Here is a 19592-nt window from a genome sequence, read left to right on the forward strand (position 1 = left end):
CAACTTGCTCACACCGGCCAACATGTCCCACCTACACTAGTCCCACCTGCCTGTGCTTGGCCCATATCCCTCTAAACCTGTCCTATCCATGTACCTGTCTAAATGTTTCTTAAACGTTGTGAATGTCCCTGCCTCAACTACCTCCGGCAGCTCGTTCCATACACCCACCACCATTTGTGTGTAAAAGTTACACCTCAGGTTCCTATTAAATCTTTTCCCCCCTCCCCTTAAACTTATGTCCTATGTTTCTTAATTCCTCTGCTCTGGGCAAGAGACACTGTGCAAGAGACACCCGATCTATTCCTCTCACGATTTTGTACACCTCTAAAACAATCACCCCTCGTCCTCCTGCGCTCCAAGGAATAGAGTCCCAGCCAGCTCCAAACTCTCCCTGTAGCTCAGGCCCTCTAGTCCTGACAACATCCTCGTAAATCTTCTCAGTTTGGTAAGTGCTCCAGACTAGTCCGTAAATAATCACGCGTGATTTATATCTAAATAAAACTTGGAACTGATTATGGCCAGGGAGATGGATGGATGGACACGAAAAGCTGGAGTAACTCAGCTTCTCTGGAGAGAAGGAATTGGTGAGGTTTCGGGTCGAGACCCTTCTCCAGCATTTTTTTGCGTCTATCTTCGGTTTAAACCAGCACCTGCAGTTTCTTCCTAGACGAGATGGATAGATACGTCTCTTGGAAAGAGGCAGAAAGGTGGGGTTTCGCCAGATCAACGTCGGTTCTTATTTGTATGTAAATGGGTGTCCAGGCGTTGCAATGACGTGGCGGTGCCTTTGGTGGGTGATCGGTAGCAGGGTCCTGTAAAACAATGGTCAGTCGTGCGCGATAGGGCCAAGTCAGTATGAGCCTCGGCAGACCAGTGCCAGTCGGGGCACAGAGCCGCATCTGGCTGCAGCATGCGTGTGAAGCCTAACCTTAGCCATGTACGTGGGCTACATATTGGATAAAGAAGTAAGCATGTACCCGGGGTCAGTTAGACGGTCAAGCATCAATCTGTCCGCACAGAACTTCGTTTCTCCCTCACAGTATTCGGAGTACGCTGGATATCATGTGCCTAACATGGAGCACCATCCACAAGGCTCGGTGTCCTGGACCTCTCCTTATGGTCCACCAAGGGAGGATTGGAGCTCCTACGGGCCAGGTCCATCCAACACAGTGCCGGTCCAGATAAGCAACTCTTCTCCGGTCCAGGTTTCCTACAGTTCGCCCGACTACAATGCCATGACCCCGACATCCGCGGGGATCCTTCCTCCCTTAGACACCATCTCAGTGGGACAAACTTCCCCCGACAGTCAAAGGCGCAATCCATATGAATGGATGAAGAAAACGACACAGATCTCTGCAGCAGGTAAGCAACACTCTCCTAACTTCTGCGGGTTATGTTCACAAGTCAAACGGCGAGCTGTTAAATGATAGGAACAACGCGTGGGACATTGCAACGTCAATTGCTGTGTACAGTTGCAATAATCAATTGGCTAACGGTTGAAATAAACAAGAGTATCTTATTTAAAGGTGTCAACACAGCGACACTTCTTCCTTATAGAAAGTTGTAAGTGTTGGCCCTTTGCTTTTATCGACACTGAAAACTGTCTAAGGGCGATGCTGGTTCAAATCTGGGCAGAGTTCAGAGTTGATTATTTGCTTTACAAAATGTTTCGTGATTTCTTTAGACTTTTATAGACAGCTCTTCACATCTCTTCGGCGGGGTGGACATTCGATGGTCTGTAACAGTTTTACAGGCGCTTTTCCGTTTTTATTTTCCCGCAGTAAAATCATGTTTATTGGCTGTGTACTAAACCTCCTGCATCAAGATCAAGCACTAGGTCTTTCAGATGAGGGAATAATTAGTATTTTTTTCACTGTTTGGCTAATATGGTTGAATTTCTGGCAATTCAGGGTTCTTTTCGTTGGTTTAACAAGATATGAAGTTATTGGCAGGTTAATGAAGGGTAATAATGTTGATCCAAATTGCATCTTACTTAATTGTTACTGTGTGCTCAGTCGGGCTAGACCGGTCCATGCGATCAATTGGATTGAATGGAACAGTTAAGACCAATGTTACAATAGACCGAAAGAACAGTGACAAGGCTACAAGGATACATTACAAGACGAACAAGGGTCTCGACCCGAAACGTCACCCATTCCTTCTCTCCAGAGATGCTGCCTGTCCCGCTGAATTACTCCAGCATTTTGTGTCGACCTGCAATATATGAAATGCTGGACCAATGCTCTAAACAACTTTTTGTGTAAGAAGGAACTGCAGATGCTGGTTACCGAAGATAGACACAAGATGCTGGAGTAACTTTGTGGGTCAAACAGCATCTCTGGAGAACATGAATCGGCGACGCTTCAAAGGGTCTCGACCCAAAACGTAACCCATTCCTTTTCTCCAGAGATGTCGCCTGACCCGCTGAGTTACTCCAACATTTTGTGTCTATAAACACCTATCAGATGCTGGCTGTCAATGTCTGCGTGTGAAAGGAGTGTTTTATTCCGCGTAAAGGTCGCCAGATTAGCAAAGTGCCCTACGTTTGCTTTACTTTAATGTTGAGGGGGGACTGCCAATATGCGGGCCAAGAACGTTTACGAAATCTTGCCCAATCGCATGTAACGAATCCTTCATTGTTTTCGCCACAATATTTCTGACTGAATTAGTCAGGCAGATTTTGATCATATCATAGAATCTTACAGCACGAAATCAGGCCATTCTGCCCAACTCGTCCACGCCGACCACGATGCCCAAAGGGTCCTGATCCGAAACGTCACCAATCCACGTTCTCCAGAGATGCTGCCTGACCCGCTGAGTTACTCCAGCACTTTGTGTCCTTTTACCCCATCGAAGTTAGTCCCATTTGCCCGCGTTTGGCCCATGTCCCTTTCAACCTGTCCATGTACGTCCAGATGTCTTTCAAATATTGTTATTGTTCCTGCCTCAACTTCCACTCTCCAGTGATGCAGCCTGGCCTGCTGAGTTACTCCAGCATTTCGTGTCTTATCTACCTCCTCTTGACAGCTCGTTCCATACTCCCACCATTCCTCGCTCCAACAAATGCAGATAGACGTATCTCATGGTCTTGGATACTATATCATCTAAGGTTGAGAATAACTACACGGAGCCGTCCTTCAAACGTTTTCTCAGCGAGGCCGCTTCGGATGATTAGAAAATACCTGAAATCAATTATTATTGTTCCATATAACCATATAACAATTACAGCACGGAAACAGGCCCGTTCGGCCCTACCAGTCCACGCCGACCACTTTATTCGAAGTCAGTTTACCACTCATTAGTGTCCATTTGGTGACATCTTCGTCATGCCAGCTATATTTCACGTAAAACTCACAAAGAGAATTTCAAGTAGATTGGTTTCTCCGATTAGAACAGTGGAAGAAACTAGGAACAGATCACACGCATCGGCCGAGGTGCCTTCAGCTTCAAAGACGTTTACCAAAGTTGTTGCCCTTCAATCGCTTATGGCGTTTGACAATTATTTCGATATTATCTAAACGTCGTCGTCTGCCAGTGAAATGACACACCTCTGCCGAGTTCGTTTCCTGTGGAATATGGGAAATCAGAGTGTCCCAATATTAACGATCAGATTGGCAAAGAAGGAGGTTTAAGGTGTAGGAAGGAACTGCAGACTCTGGTTTATACCGAGGATAGACACAATATGCTGGGGTAACTCAGCGGGCCAGGCAGCATCTCTCGAGAAAAGGAATGGGTGACGTTTCGGGTCGGGTCTGAAGAAGGGTCCTGACCCTATTCTCTTTCTCTGGAGATTCTGCCTGACCCGCTGAGTTATTCCAGCATTTTGTGTCTATCTAGGAGGTTTGAGGTGTTAGCTCCGGGCATCTTGGTGTTTTGAAGGCAACTGGTGAATGCAGAGAATGCTTCCTCTCCAGCTCCTGTTCGAAGGTCACGCAGAGGTTATTACATAGTGTGTGGGTGTATGTGTGAACAAAGCCTCGTAAGCTGCCAACGTTATTCCTACACATCGTGCAGGGCTCCACCTTATTCCTGTTGTCACTGCCGTGTGACGACTCCTCCGGCACTCCACAAGCATGTTTCAAACCACTTTAGTTTCCACGGATCTCCTCGCAATATTCAGCGATTGGAAAAGGCTTTTGAAGAAAAAATATATATTGAGTTGAGTTCAGTTTCATTTACCGAGCTCATTGCAGGTTGCACCTGGCACATGGTGAACCAAATGCACTCTTTGTGATATTCAATGGAAGTAGAGATGTTGGTTTGTATTCAATCAACAGAAATTGTTAATTGCATAAAATCAATTTAACTCTGCATGCCATTAGCCGACAGCAAATTTGTATCAATTGAACCCAGTAAGTTTAGTTCGAGACAAATATTCCCGATCCAGTGCCGAGAAATCAGATCTACTTTTGCTTTCAGTTTTATCTGTTCTAGATAGCAGTGTTAGAATCCCATGCAAATGGCAGGAGGTTGGATTGAAGTCAGGCGCCGGTCGCGGTTGTAATGCTAATTTGCCATCCTGTAAACGAGCTGTGAGGTCTCGTTTCTTCAGTCACTACATTGTTATTTGTCATATTCAGGCGGCATGCTCTTTCAACACTCTCTTCGCTTTGATATGCGCCCTGTTACGCTTCCTAACTCCTCATTATCTGGGAACATGGACTCTTTATATTACCGGAAAGAGTGCCGATTTTCACAATAAATAATGAATCTTGTCCTCGTAGCATTGTCTGGCTCGCAATGTCCCTGAATTTTATTGCAAAGGTGAATAATACCCGTGCGGATGGCCGCGTTATAAACCGAGGTCATATTTACATAGGCTTCGTGTAACCTGTTGAATTTTAACCCTTGATACACCACCAAGACGGGTCATTTCTTGTTCAAATGCAAATATGCAGCATCCGTGAACCAGTGTGCAGACATAAACTCCAATTATTTCTAAGTTGGATCAACGATCTGAAAACCTTTACTAATGGTTCATAAGGATATCCCGAAATTAACCAAAAAAACTATTTCGTTACTCCAGCATTTTGTGAATAAATCGATTTGTACCAGCATCTGCAGTTATTTTCTTAAACTATTTCGTTTGTTTGTGACGAACCAACTTACCGTTTACAATATTTAAACCATTAAATATTAAAAAGGATATGGAAAGTAAATAGATTTTGTGAGATAAATACAAATGTGATGGGTTTTAACATAACACATGCATACATGCATATACATACATACACACACATACATACACACACACACACACACGTATATATACACATTATATATACAGTACTATATAAGGATGCATTATATATATGTATCCTTATATATTATATATATAATGTATATCCTTATATACGTACTATATATATACATATAATACGTACACACATATCTATGAAAAAACTATATATATATGTACGTTATATATGTGTGTACGTTATATATATATAACGTACACACATCTATGTGCATATGTACATACAATGTAACCGTTCAATAGGCAAGGCATAATGTAAAGGGGAACGGTTAAAAATGTTAAGGTCAATATTTTCTACGTTCTAAATCACTTCAAATAGTTGTTAATACTCACCTACTGTAAGTAAATCGTGGTGTATTATTTTGAGGAAAATTGCTAGTATCAACGCAGTTATATTACATGAGGATGCCCCTGTATGGTTTATTTGGAGAGGATTTATCGAAATACCATGGTCTATGAGAAAGCATTGTTTTTAAAGAGTGATCGATATTATGGTCAGTTAGTATAAACTAACAAATTAATTAAGTAAATGTCAAGTATAGACCGCACTATAAATGCAAACCAACTTACCGTTTGCAACATTTAAAAAGTAAACCATCACATATTACCAGATCTCATTTAACAATCCTTAAAGATATGTGGCTCCCTCTTTTTAAGTATTTGTCGCCCAAGGAACCAGGTAAATGCTTACGTTTTCAATGTTATTTTTAGGCAAAACAAAATGCTTGAGAAGATTAAAGTCGATGCCGCTGCTTGTTTATGCGAACTAAATCAGATGGTCCTGTGATCCAGCTACCAGAAAGTCAACCTTTTGTAAAATTGGCTTGTAGCTCTTTGTATGGAGTGTGTTGATTTTATCATATGAATGTGGTGTTGTTAAATAGTCCACAAACTGGGTGTGTGCTTCATCGAGTCGTCTGTTCCTACCTCTCAATTACCAGGATTAGATTAACGAACTGCAAATGTTTACAAGAAGTAAAAGCTTTTGAGGAGAGATGACCCTTTTATTCGCTGTTCTCCGAAGCATTTAGATTGAGATTTCAAAAATTGTCAGATATACGTCCCGAAACGGAGCAATTAAATTCTTATTTGCAGCGGCACAACAGATATTTAAACATAGTACTCTGTAAAACCCATAATAAACAAAAAGTTCAGTATATAAAAATATAGAATATAATAATAGTACAAAAATAATGTCTCCAAGTTATATAGCGTGTTTGACAGTTATAATTGTAAATAAAATTTCCTTCTCCAATAATATAATACATGTTTTTAATGGAAATCTGGAGTTCTGCTTTAAATTAAGTTTCAGCATTGGGCAATTGGGAACTAATGTGAGCAGGAGGGTTGTATTCAATGTGGGACATGGCGGAGTCCGTAGAAAACTGGGCTGCCGAAAATGACACCTCGGTGGTGTCATTTTGTACACCTAACTACATTTTGTTTTGAGAACTTACTTATCTGGGAAACAGCTTTGATGGGAAGGCATTGCTTATAGAAGTACGGGCATGTTTAACAGCAAGGCGCTGGAGTTAGACTGCTGAAGAAATTAGAATTTGGCGAACCCTATGTGCTTTAAATTGTTCCGTGAGGGTCAATACCGCAAGACCAAAATCAAAATTGGTTTATTCGCAAAAAAAGTTGGGACATTGTATGTGCCGAGAAGGGAGTTCGTTTTAATTATTACCACCGATATCTGACTGCAACTATTAAAAATATAAGAAGTCTGAAGAAGGATCTCAAGCCCGAAACGTTACCTATTCATTTTCTCCAGAGATGCTGCCCGTCCCGCTGAGTCACTCCGGCATTTTGTGTCTATCTTCGGTTTAAACCAGCCCCTGCAGTTCTTTCCTGTACATTTAAAATATTATGCGCGTCGGCGCGCTTTAGTGGAACATTATCTCCAATGATTAAATGTGATTCTGTGTCTCCAAGAATCGCAATTGTATTTATTTACATTCTTCAAATGCAGAACATTATAATGTTGTTCGAAATGCGAGCAATTCCATTATCGGTAGCTATGATAAATCAGATAACAATGGCAATCAGCTAACTATCTGGACAGGCAGCATCTCTGGAGAGAAGGAATGGGTGCCGTTTCGGGTCAAGACCCTTCAGTCTGAAGAAGTGTCTCGAACCGAAACGTCACCAATCGCAGAGTTACTCCAGCAGTTTGTGTCTATCGTCGGTTTAAACCAACATCTACAGCTCCTTCCTATACAAACTATTGAAAATGGGAAATACAGTTTTACAAGACTTTACAAGTGTTTTATTGTCACATGTCCCAGCCAGAACAATGAAATTCTTACTTGCTGCAACACAACAGAATATGTAAACATAGAACTCTTCTATCTCGTTCTTCCTCTATCTAAATATTAAACCGGGCTCCCAAAACTAGCACGCACTGACTAGAAAATACCATTGACGCGTCTGACAGGCGAATGGCCAAAAATCAAATGGTTTAACGAAAGACCCGGCTTTCACAATCTGGTCGTTTTGAAATCGCTTCTTATGTGTGTTTACTTTTTAACGTCGTTTTCCAGGTAAAACCCGGACAAAAGACAAATACAGGGTGGTTTATACAGATCATCAGAGACTTGAGCTGGAGAAGGAGTTTCACTACAACAGGTACATCACTATCAAGAGAAAAGCTGAACTGGCATCGATACTTGGACTCTCTGAAAGACAGGTTCGTTGGCAGACTTTCATAGATATAAGATTCCACTTACGCCGTGACCCCTCCCTCACATGTTATATAGATTATTTATTTCATGTGACTGTACACTATAAATGGCTCCATTGTAATCATGTATTGTCTTTCCGCTGATAGACACAAAATGCTGGAGTAACTCAGCGGCACAGGCAGCATCTCGGGAGAGAAGGAATGGGTGACGTTTCGGGTCGAGACCCTTCTTCAGGCTGGTTAGCACTCGACACAAGTTTTTCACTGTACCTCGGTACACATGACAATAAACTAAACTAAACTTATAGTTGGGACCCAAGAACTGATCCCTGTGATACCCAGTGAATCATAACTTGCAAACAGCCTGCAAACAATACATTTATTCCCATTCTTTGATTTCTGTTCAATGCCCAATTACAATCCAGGACTGAATAAATGTAATATCTTTTTTATCCCTAAAATATCTTACAAAATTTGTCTGAATAAGGGTCTTGACCCAAAACGTCACCCATTCCTTCTCTCCAGAGATGCTGCCTGTCCCACTGGGTTACTCCAGCATTTTGTGTCTATCTTCAATGTAAACCAGCATCTGTAGTTCCTTCCTACAACTTACTGATTGTTGCTGAGGTCATGTTTTATAAGGTCATGTGATAGGAGCAGAATTAGACCATTCGGCTCATCGTCTACACCGGCATTCAATCAGGGCTGATCTATCTCTCCCTCCTAACCCTATTCTCCTGCCTTCTCCCCATAACCCCTGCCACCCGTCCTAATCAAGAATCCACCTGTCTCTGCCTTAAAAATATCTATGGACTTGGTCTCCACAGCCTTCTGTGGCAAAGAATCCAATGGATTCACCACCCTCTGACGAAATAAATTCATCCTCATCTCCTTCCTATAGGAACGTTCTTTAATTCTGAGGTTATGCCCTCTAGTCCTAGACTCCCCCACTAACGGAAACATTCAAGACTTTCATTGTTTTCATTTGATTCCACTCAGGTAAAAATCTGGTTCCAGAATCGAAGGGCTAAGGAGCGAAAGATGAACAAGAAACAGGCTCAGTCTGATGGCTGTCTAACACACCACGGGCCGGGTCCAGGAAGTTCTGTGGAGATGGCAGGCCAGATGTTGCTTGGAGGCCACATCTCGGGGGGCCCATCTGTTGGGAATATGGCTCAAGTAACTGTCACACTCTAATCAGTGCACGACCACAAGGACCTCAAAGCTTGAGGATGAACCAGCCACATGCCAAGGATTATGTACAGAGAGCACTCCATTTAAGAGAAAAGACGCTTTACATTTTCAGAAGATGTGAATTTTTTTTAAGGATATCATGGAGCGATTCACGATTTGTTAATAGGTGATCGCCAGTGGACGTTGTAAGTGCAAATCGACCATTGCTTGAAAATTATTCAGAAGATTTTTGTTTAAAGTCTTCATTACATTCCTCCCACACTGCATGGTAATTCCTTGACTAAGGAGGTCGATTCAATTCAATGATACTTTATTGTCACATGTACCTAGGTACAGTGAAATGTTTTGTTTTTGCGTAAACCTGGTAAAATCATGCAGCAGACCTCACCTAGGCAGTGCCACAAGTGTCGCCATGTTTTGGCGCGGACTAAGTTACAAAAGTTCACCGAACAGTCTGATCTCCTGAGGTAAAAAGTTACCGCCAGATATGAACGGACAGCAGAATGCATCATTTTGCCTGTTATGTTGTTAAATGGAGGGTTATACTCTGTAAGCTATGTCACGACACACAGCTGCTTTGACAAAATATATGATGGTTGTTCAGCAAAATTGGATTCCATTTGCAAGTACTGTACCTTATTTTTAATCCAAAATGTTTCAGACAACATAGTGACGTCAGCCTTATGCATTTGAGTACCAGTATGAAACTAGAACTGGGTTGCCACTCTTGTAGCTTTTAATGGTGTGTGTGTGTGTGGGTGGGTGGGGTTGAGGGGAGATTTGTTAAGCACAATCAAAATAAAACAAGATTTTCAATCGTGTAGGATATAAATCCAACCCCTGCTTGTTGAGCTATTGTTTGGTATGTCACGGAATGTCATCTTATTACTTTGCGCCTCCAAAAATGTCAAATGTAACATAAAAATAAGGGAGACACGAGAGACTGCAGATGTTGGAATCTTCAGCAAAAAGCAACACGCTGGAGGAACTCAGCGAGTGCAGAAGTGTGGTGACTCAAAACGTCACCTGTCTGTTCCCTCCACAGATGCTGCCTGACCTGCTGAGGTCTTCCAGTGCTTTATTTTTCAAGAGTCAAGAGTGTTTAATTGTCATATGTACCGACAATGGTATGTTGGAATCCTTTACACACTTAAGCTACTTTATCTCTGCATATTTATTGGAGTTTGTATATCTTTACACAAATAAGTGCATAATGTTTTCCAATTACATTATGTGCAGCGATATGCCAATGAAGTTTCTTCAATCTAAATTGTTTTAAAAAGATGAAAATGGGCTATTTTGGGCTGGAGTTGACCTAATGCCCATGCTCTTTGCCCACAGTCCTGCTAACCCATGCTTATCAAGGATGTGTGTGGTGGGCCAAATAAGCTCCCAGTCCGACATCTAGAAGTAGTCCAGCAAAATGCAGGAAGCCACCAGCAGCAAGTTGACTTCACACAACAAACTGCTGAGGCCTCATCCCCAGAACGCTTGCCAAGTAGAGCCTCAGATCCTTAAAAGTCTGTTGTCAAGTATGTTAAAACACTCAGAAATAATTCAACACATTGAAATAAAGTAACTAAAATACAGGTAACTGAACTTACCTATTCCCATCCAATCTATGAATTTGAGAACTTCCATTCAAATTAATCACATTGCTATTCTTATGCAAGACATACAGGCATAATATGGGAGAAACAGATTCCTTAGCTTTACGCTGGAATCTACAACTCGACTATGGTGTGCAGCATTAGAAAAGAGACTAATGCATCTTCCAAAACTCAGAACATCTGTGTCATATAATAGTTCAGCATAAGTCTAGAGAAGGTTCACCAGATTGATCCCTGGGATGGCAGGACTTTCATATGAAGAAAGACTGGATAGACTAGGCTTATACTCACTGGAATTTAGAAGACTGAGGGGCCACAATTCTTAAGGGGTTGGAGAGGCTAGATGCGGGAAGATTGTTCCCGATGTTGGGGAAGTCCAGAACCAGGGGTCACAGCTTAAGGATAAGGGGGAAGTCTTTTAGGACCGAGATGAGAAAACATTTCTTCACACAGAGAGTGGTGAGTCTGTGGAATTCTCTGCCACAGAAGGTAGTTGAGGCCAGTTCATTGGCTATATTTACGAGGGAGTTAGATGTGGCCCTTGTGGCTAAAGGGATCAGGGGGTATGGAGAGAAGGCAGGTACAGGTTACTGAGCTGGATGATCAGCTCGAAGGGCCGAATGGCCTACTCCTGCACATATTTTCTATGTTTCTATGTTTCTATGACTCAAGGAACTGCAGATTCTGGAATCTTGAACAAAACACAAATTGCTGGATGAACTCAGCAGGTCATGCAACATCTATAGAGGGAATGTTCAGATGGCATTTCGGGTTGGGTCTGAAGAAGGATGCCGGCCTGAAAGGTCGCCTGTCCATTCCCTTTACAGATGTTGCCTGACCCACCAAGTTCCTCCAACGCTTTAGATTTTGCTCAATTTAAATCAACTTGCTCCACACAACTCCTTTAAACTGTGAACTTCTCACCTTAATGCTCTCTGGTCTGACATTTTTCACAGGGAGATTTTTCCCGTCTTAAAAGGACTATTCTAATTACAAAGCTCAACTACATCTACCATCATAAAAACAGACAATGTTGGAGATATTCAACAGGTCATGTAACACCTGCGAGAGAGAAACCCTGAGTTAATATTACAGGTCAATAAGTCTGAATCTAAATTTATCTTCCAATTATTTCTCAGATAATGACTTCAGAGGGATGGTTATTGTGGTTCAGTTGACGGCATCTCCACAAGTCAAAATTTTGTAGGTTCAAATCCTATTCTGGAGGTTTGAATATAAATGTTTAAAATGTTAAACTAGTGGGATCTCCAGTGGTTATGAGCCAGACTATGTGAATGAAAGTCTTTCTTGGTATGAGAAGTTAGTAATCAGCAATTATAATATTTTTATTGTTATCTGTCTAAAATAAATTGAACTTGATGGTGTTCACATATTTAAACCCTGTGCAAAGTTCCATATGCTGGTCCTTGAAATTAAAATACATTTGAACAGGTACATGAATGGGATAGGTTTAGAGGGATATATAAACATAGAAAATAGGTACAGGAGGAGGCCATTTGGCTCTTCGAGCCAGCACCGCCATTCATTGTGATCTTGGCTGATTATCCACAATCAGTAACCTGCCTTCTTCCCATATCCCTTGATTCTGCTAGCCCCTAGAGCTCTATCAAACTCTTTTAAATTTATCTAGTAAATTGGCCTCCACTGCCTTCTGTGGCAGAGAATTCCACAAATTCACAACTCTCTGGGTGAAAAAGTTTTTTCTCATCTCAGTTTTAAAGGCCTCCCCTTTATTCTTAGACTGTGACCCGTTTCTGCATATGGGCCAAATGCAGGCAGGAGGGGCAGTGTGGATAGGGCATGTGATCGGCATGGGCTCTTTGGGCCAAAGTGCCTATTCCATGCTGTATAACTATGACACTAAGACTTAAGGTTGGAAAAAGTTCTAAATGTAAGAAAAGCACTGATGCCAGATTTTACCAAATGGAAAACGAAAGGCTTCAGTGGTTTCTGGCTCGTGAGTATGTTTACAAATGTTATTATAAAATTTCAAATTTTACAAAAATGCAGTAATAATCTGTGAAACCCACTGAGTTTATGTTGTAATGTCTAATCCCCTTTACACTTTATGTTTCTGATGGATCAAGTTTTAAACTATTCAGTTTATACATCTAACACAGCAATCTTGAAGTCAGGTTAGATTATCTGCTCCAGATGATTTCACTGGATCATCTGGTGTTGGGCAGTGTGGGCAAATTGGGCTGAAGGGCCTGTTTCCACTTTGTATGACTTGATAACTTAAATATCTGGATAACTGGTGTTTTGCAATACATATCCATTTTCCTCTTTAACCTCAGCATTGTTGGCTGTGAACATTAGCAGATTATATCAGAAGGTAAAGATTAAAACCAGTTGTCAAATTTCTGATGCGTGAGACGATCACACGGTTAGACTGTAATTTTGCAGTTTTTTGCTTGATACAGCCACGTCAAAATACTGAAGAGGTCAGCAGCCCCTAGGCGGTACCCTGCATGCAGTAATGCTCTGATTTCCACAATGGACTGCAAATGTAATCAAGAGACCTTTCAGTTACTACATAATGGCTTGTATTTTCAGGTGCCTCTAAACAGAAATGTAATATATGACTTTTAAGAAGTTTTGGGGATTGATCATGTGGTACCAGGCCTCAAGTGTGAAGTGAAAAGGAAGAGGAGTTACTTCACAAGCAGTTGGTGGCACATAGGCCTTTTTATCAGGTGTGAACTAAAAGGCAGGAGGGTAACTTCACAAGATAACTGCATCACTTAAACTGCTTCATCACATGAGAACTAGAATAAAGGAGCTGCTATTTCTCATGCAGGGGACCACTATGTTCCTAAAAGCCATAGAAAATATGAGTTTCTGTATGTCTATTGGAAAGATATTGTTGAAAAATTCAGCCCCTTTGGAGTATTTTACGTGATATTTCAAAATGCTTCAGTTAATGAAATCCGAAGCAAAAACAAAACTATTGTTGTTGGAAATCTAAAACAATAATATCATGCTCTGAATACTTAGCAAGTCGAGCAGCTTTGAAGGAGAGTGTTAATTTTTAAAACCCAATGATTTTTCATCAGAATTAAATTACATCTGAAATGTAATTATAATTGTTGAAGGTGCCACAGGCAATCTTTTTCGCAGCAGGTATGTTACAACAAATTTTGAAGGGTTCCGACCTGAAACGTCACAAATCTGAAAAAGGGTGCCGACCTGAAACGTCACCCCTTTTTCTCCAGAGATGCTGCCTGACCCGCTGATTTACTCCAGCACTTTGTGTGTTATCTTCAGTAGCTACAGTTCCTTACTACAAATTAACTTTGGTTTCAGTCAGAATATTGCCCATAATAGTTTTTAACATGGGATCTTGCATCCCATGTTAACATATCATGTTTTAACTTCTAACATTTTAACTTTAAGTGGCAAATAACATTTGCTCCACAAGTGCCAGGAAATGACTATTCTGAGGGGAGTCCAGCCACAATAAAAGGTGAAAATGCCGGAAATACTTAGCAGGTCAAGCAGCACCTATTGGGACAAAAAACATATTCATTTCAGAATGATGCTTTTCAATCAATCTTGATTTTCAATGCGATTATCACTGCTGAGGTGACTACAATCAACAACCTGGGGGTCACCAGAAACACAAATGAACTCAAAGCCTTAGAGGGAGTACAGAGAAGGTTCACCAGATTGATCCCTGGGATGGCAGGACTTTCATATGAAGAAAGACTGGATAGACTAGGCTTATACTCGCTGGAATTTAGAAGACTGAGGGGGGATCTTATAGAAACATATAAAATCCTTAAGGGGTTGGAGAGGCTAGATGCGGGAAGATTGTTCCCAATGTTGGGGAAGTCCAGAACCAGGGGTCACAGCTTAAGGATAAGGGGTAAGTCTTTTAGGACCGAGATGAGAAAACATTTCTTCACACAGAGAGTGGTGAGTCTGTGGAATTCTCTGCCACAGAAGGTAGTTGAGGCCAGTTCATTGGCTATATTTAAGAGGGAGTTAGATGTGGCCCTTGTGGCTAAAGGGATCAGGGGGTATGGAGAGAAGGCAGGTACAGGTTACTGAGCTGGATGATCAGCCATGATCATATTGAATGGCGGTGCAGGCTCGAAGGGCCGAATGGCCTACTCCTGCACCTATTTTCTATGTTTCTAAAGGACAGCACGGTGGTGCAGCGGTAAAATTGCTGCCTTACAATGCTAAGAACACCAGAGACCCGGGTTTAATCCCGGCTACGGGTGCTTGTCTATACAGAGTTTGTACGTTCTCCCCGTGACCGCGTGGGTTTTCTCCGAGGTCTTGTTTCCTCTCATACTCCAAAGACATACGGTTTTGTAGGTTAATTGGCTTGGTATATATAAACTTGTCCCCAGTGTACGTAGGATAGAGTTGATGTGTGCGAGGATCGCTGGCTGGTGCGGACTCGGTGGGCCGAAGGGCCTGTTTCCGTGCCGTATCAATAAAACAATCTAAACCAGTCGCCTGTCTGGTGTGGCTGGCTGCAAGAGCAGATCAAAAGCTCCTGGGTTTCCTGTGACGAGTGATGCCCAGTTGATGACAGCTTGGATCCCAGCCTGCAAGCAAGTGTAAATGGAAGCATCATCTGCACACGACAGCAGGACCACTGAGGGCTTAGGTAACTTTGGTTCTGGAGTGTATTAGTCACAGATTGTTCAATTTCCCTCAGAGAACGAATAAAAGCTGCACTCCCTCGGGAACGGTGTTGGATAGGAAGTGCAACATTGGGGTAATAAAACAGCCTTGTTTGAAAGATCGACTTCTCCAACTTTAGATAGTTCCTCTGTCCCTCCCGTCCCCTCCTCCTTCCCAGATCTCCCTCTATCTTCCTGTCTCCACCAATATCCTTCCTTTGTCCCGCCCCCCTGACATCAGTCTGAAGAAGGGTCTTGACCTGAAACGTCACCCATTCCTTCTCTCCTGAGATGCTGCCTGACCTGCTGAGTTACTCCAGCATTTTGTGAATAAATACCTTCGATTTGTACCAGCATCTGCAGTTATCTTCTTACAATAAAATATTTTCTGGATACAAGGAACTGGAGATGCTAGTTTGCAAAGAAGGACAGCTGGAGCAACTCAGCCGGTCAGGCAGATTTCTGGAGAACATGTACAGGTGACATTTCGGGTCAGGACCCTTCTTCAGTTCTGACTGAAACGTCATCTATCCATCTTCTCCAGAGATGTTGCCTGACCCGCTGAGTTACTCCAGCACTTTGTGACTTTTCTTTTTGTAAACCAGCATCTGCAGTTCCTTGTGTCTCCATAGACTTGTTTAATACTGATCTTCATTGAGAATGGCTCTGAGGGCTTGCTGGTTAAGAACCTGGCTTGCATGGCATCAATGAAGCGATGGAGATGAATTTCAATGAATAGCCCATTTTGGGTGAGTACTCCACACTCCCTCCTGGCCGATGAAAGTCATATGGCGGTATTGCTCCCTGCATTTGTATTGGAGTATCACAAGGTGAAGAACATATTCACTGAACTTCTAAATGGACAAAATCCACAATGTAAATCAGCATGCGGACCGTCAGTCAGTGGGTGGAGGTGATTGTGGAGGACCTTGGCAATGATTTTGCCTGTGATAGACAGCAGGAAAATCTCTCTATAGTTCCCAGTTAGATCCAACTTCTTTCTCAAAGCTGACCAGAATTACTGCATATCTCCTAAGAGCAAAAGGATAAACAGATTGAGTAGTTCTCCTTAAGGATCTGTGTGTTTGTGTGGATCTGTGTGGATAGCTTGACTGTAGTCATGTGCAGTCTTTCCGCTGACTGGTTAGCACGAGGTAAAAAGCTTTTCACTGTACAATAAACTAAACTATCTATGTGTGGTGCCACAGGAGATAGCCGAGGTCTTACAAAGAACCTATTCCTTCTCTCCCGAGATGCTGCCTGACCTGCTGAGTTACTCCAGCATTTTGTGAATAAATCGATTTGTACCAGCATCTGCAGTTATTTTCTTATACCTCATCCTTAATTATGTGGAAAAGGAAGGGAACAGTGGCGTCCTGAATTATATTGACAGTATAAGGAGGAGATGCTGGCAGTCATGGTGCATAATGGTGAATGTTCATATGGTATAGGTGCAGAATTAGGCCATCGGCTCATCATTCCGCCAATCATGGCTGATCTATCTTTCCCTCTCAACCCCATTCTCCTGCCTTCTCCCCATAACCCCTGACACACTTACTAATAAATTCCTGGGTCCTAACCAGGTGTATCTCAGAATGTTCTGGGCAGCAAGGGAGGAGATTGCTGGTGTCCTGGAAAACATTTTTGTATCTTCATTAGCCAAAGGTGAAGCACCGTAAGACTGGAGAGCTAACGTTGTGCCTTTATTTAAGAAGGGCTGCAAGGACAAGTCAAGGAACTTCAGATTAGTAAGCCTGACATCAGTGGTAGGAAGTTATGGGTGACATGATTTATTTGCACTTGATTAGGGACAGTCAACAAGAATTTGCTCATGGAAGATCACATCTGACAAATGTGATTTGAGTTTTTTTAGGCGACCAAGAGAATTGATGAGGGCATAGCAATCAATATAGTCTACTTAGATTTCAGCTAGACCCTTGATAATATCCCACATGGCAAACTGGTACAGAAGGGTAGAATACAGGGGGGAGATAGCAAATTTGATATATAATTGGCTTGGTAGTAGGAGAGGGTGCTAGTGGAGGCTTGCCTTTCAGATTGGAGATCTGTAACCATTGGTGCGCTGCAGGGATCGGTGCTGAGTGCTTTATTGTTTAACATATACAGTGTATGAATGATTTGGAAGAGAACGTTGGTGGCATTATTAGTGCCACCAGATGACATAAAAATTGCAGATGACATAAAAATTGGCAATACAGTGGATAATGAAGATGAAAAAGGTTGGCTAAGGACACAACAGGATTTAGATCAACTGGGAATCTGGGCAAGAGAATTGTTGGCGAAATTGAACCTTGACAAGTGAGGTCATGCATTTTGAGGTTCAACTTGGTCAGGAAATACACAAGTGAATAGCAGGGCAAGCTATTTTCTACTAAACTGTTGCTTCACCATTCCACTATTTGTTATAAGAACCATAAGACATATCAGCAGAATTAGCCCATCTGGCCTAGCAAGTCTGCTCTGTCATTCGATCATGGCTGATCTATTTTTCCCTATCAACTCCAATTTCCTACCTTCCCCCCATAACATTTAACACCATTACAAATGACGAACCTATCAATCTCTGATTTAAAAATACCTAATGAGTCAGCCTCCATAGCTGTCCATAGCTGCCTGTGGCAATGAATTCCACTTATTCACCACTCTCTAGCAAAATAAATTCCCTCTCATCTCCATTCTAAAGGTACGTCCTTTCATACTGAGGCTGTACCCTCTGGTCCTAGACTCACTACTGGAAACATGCTCACCACATCCACTCTATCTAGGCCGTTCATTATTTGGTAGGTTTCAATGAGATCCCCCTCTCATCCTTCATTATTGACTTAATGGCAATCGGCTTGCAGTTGTTCAAAAGTTAAATTTGATTTAACACACAAATGTTATGCTTTCAGTCTTCACAAAGCCATACAATAATACCAATAGCCAATGCTTCACACAATCACTTTGGGTTGCATTCAATTGTACGAAAAGTGCTGTACAAATAAAGTTGTTATTATTTCCTCCTTCAGGATTCATCTTCGGCTGCATAGTGGTTCATGTGTTCCTGTACACGTGCTATGTGCATGGTTACTTGAATGTATTAAATGCTACAGGTTGTTCTGCTATAATGCGTCTCTTGTTCGAACAGGATAAATGGAATGATTTCATGGCAAATTAGAATGTTTGTTTGTTTTTGGTACCTGGGCATCATTGACAAGGCCAGCATTTATCATTCAGGGGCTTTGTATTTATTTTTTCACTATACTGTATTGTATTTTTTAATAAACTTTTTTTTGTTTGTTTATTATATTATCTATTGCGTGCCGTGCATACAAACCTGTTGTGCTGCTGCTGTGAGAATTTGAGAATTTCATTGTTCAGACACAAAGGTACAAAATCGTGACGGGAAAACTCCCCCTCCCCCCAACCTTTCTCCCCACCCTCCCGTCTCCCCCCACCCTCTCCTCTCTTCCCCCCTCTCTTCCTGTCACCCCCACCCTCTCCCCCTCCCTCCCCGTCTCTCTCACCCCCCCCCGCTCTTTGTCTTCTTCTCACCCCCACCCTCCCTCCCCTCTCTCTCCCCCCCTCTTCCTCTCACCCCCTCTTCCCCCTCTCTTCCTCACACCCCCTCCCTCCCTCCTCTCTCCCTTTCTCCCCCTCTCTCCCTCTCCCTTTCTCCCCCCACTCTCTCTCTCCCCCCCCACTCTCTCTCTCCCCCCCCTCTCTCTCCCCCCTCTCCCTCCCCCTCTCTCTCTCTCTCTCCTTCTCCCTCTATTGCGGCCCGGTGGTGTCGCGGTAAGTTATTCAATTCACTGGATGTTTTCAAGAGAGTTAGATTTAGCTCTTCGGGCTGAAGGAATCAAAGGGATATGAGGAGAAAACAGGAACTGGGTACTGATTTTGGATGATCAGCCATGATCATATTGAATGGCGGTGCTGGCTCCAAGGGCCGAATGACTTACTCTTCTTGGGCCTATGTTTCTCTGTTTTTTCCGTTTCTTTTTCTCTTCACTCTTCTAGGAGCCGCCGCCATCGTCGAAGGACCACCCACCCCACGTGACCGTCAAAGCGCGCCCGCGGAACCCACGTGACCGTCGAAGCGCGGCCCCGCCCGCGGAACCCACGTGACCGTCGAAGCGCGGTCCCGCCCGCGGACCCCACGTGACCCTCGCCCGCCCTCTCAGGCG

General features: G+C 42.6%; 1 protein-coding gene across 1 annotated transcript; it reads left to right on the forward strand.

Moving 5' to 3' along the window:
* Positions 1 to 935: 935 nt before the first annotated feature.
* cdx4 (caudal type homeobox 4) lies at positions 936 to 19533 on the forward strand. The gene is made up of 4 exons (XM_078411855.1): positions 936 to 1362; positions 7801 to 7946; positions 8940 to 9119; positions 19426 to 19533. Exons 1-4 carry the CDS (start codon positions 936 to 938, stop codon positions 19531 to 19533), a joined length of 861 nt encoding a protein of 286 aa, XP_078267981.1.
* The last annotated feature ends 59 nt before the right edge of the window (positions 19534 to 19592 follow it).

This window comes from Rhinoraja longicauda, chromosome 15 (assembly GCF_053455715.1).
Source record: "Rhinoraja longicauda isolate Sanriku21f chromosome 15, sRhiLon1.1, whole genome shotgun sequence".
Lineage (NCBI taxonomy): Eukaryota > Metazoa > Chordata > Chondrichthyes > Rajiformes > Arhynchobatidae > Rhinoraja > Rhinoraja longicauda.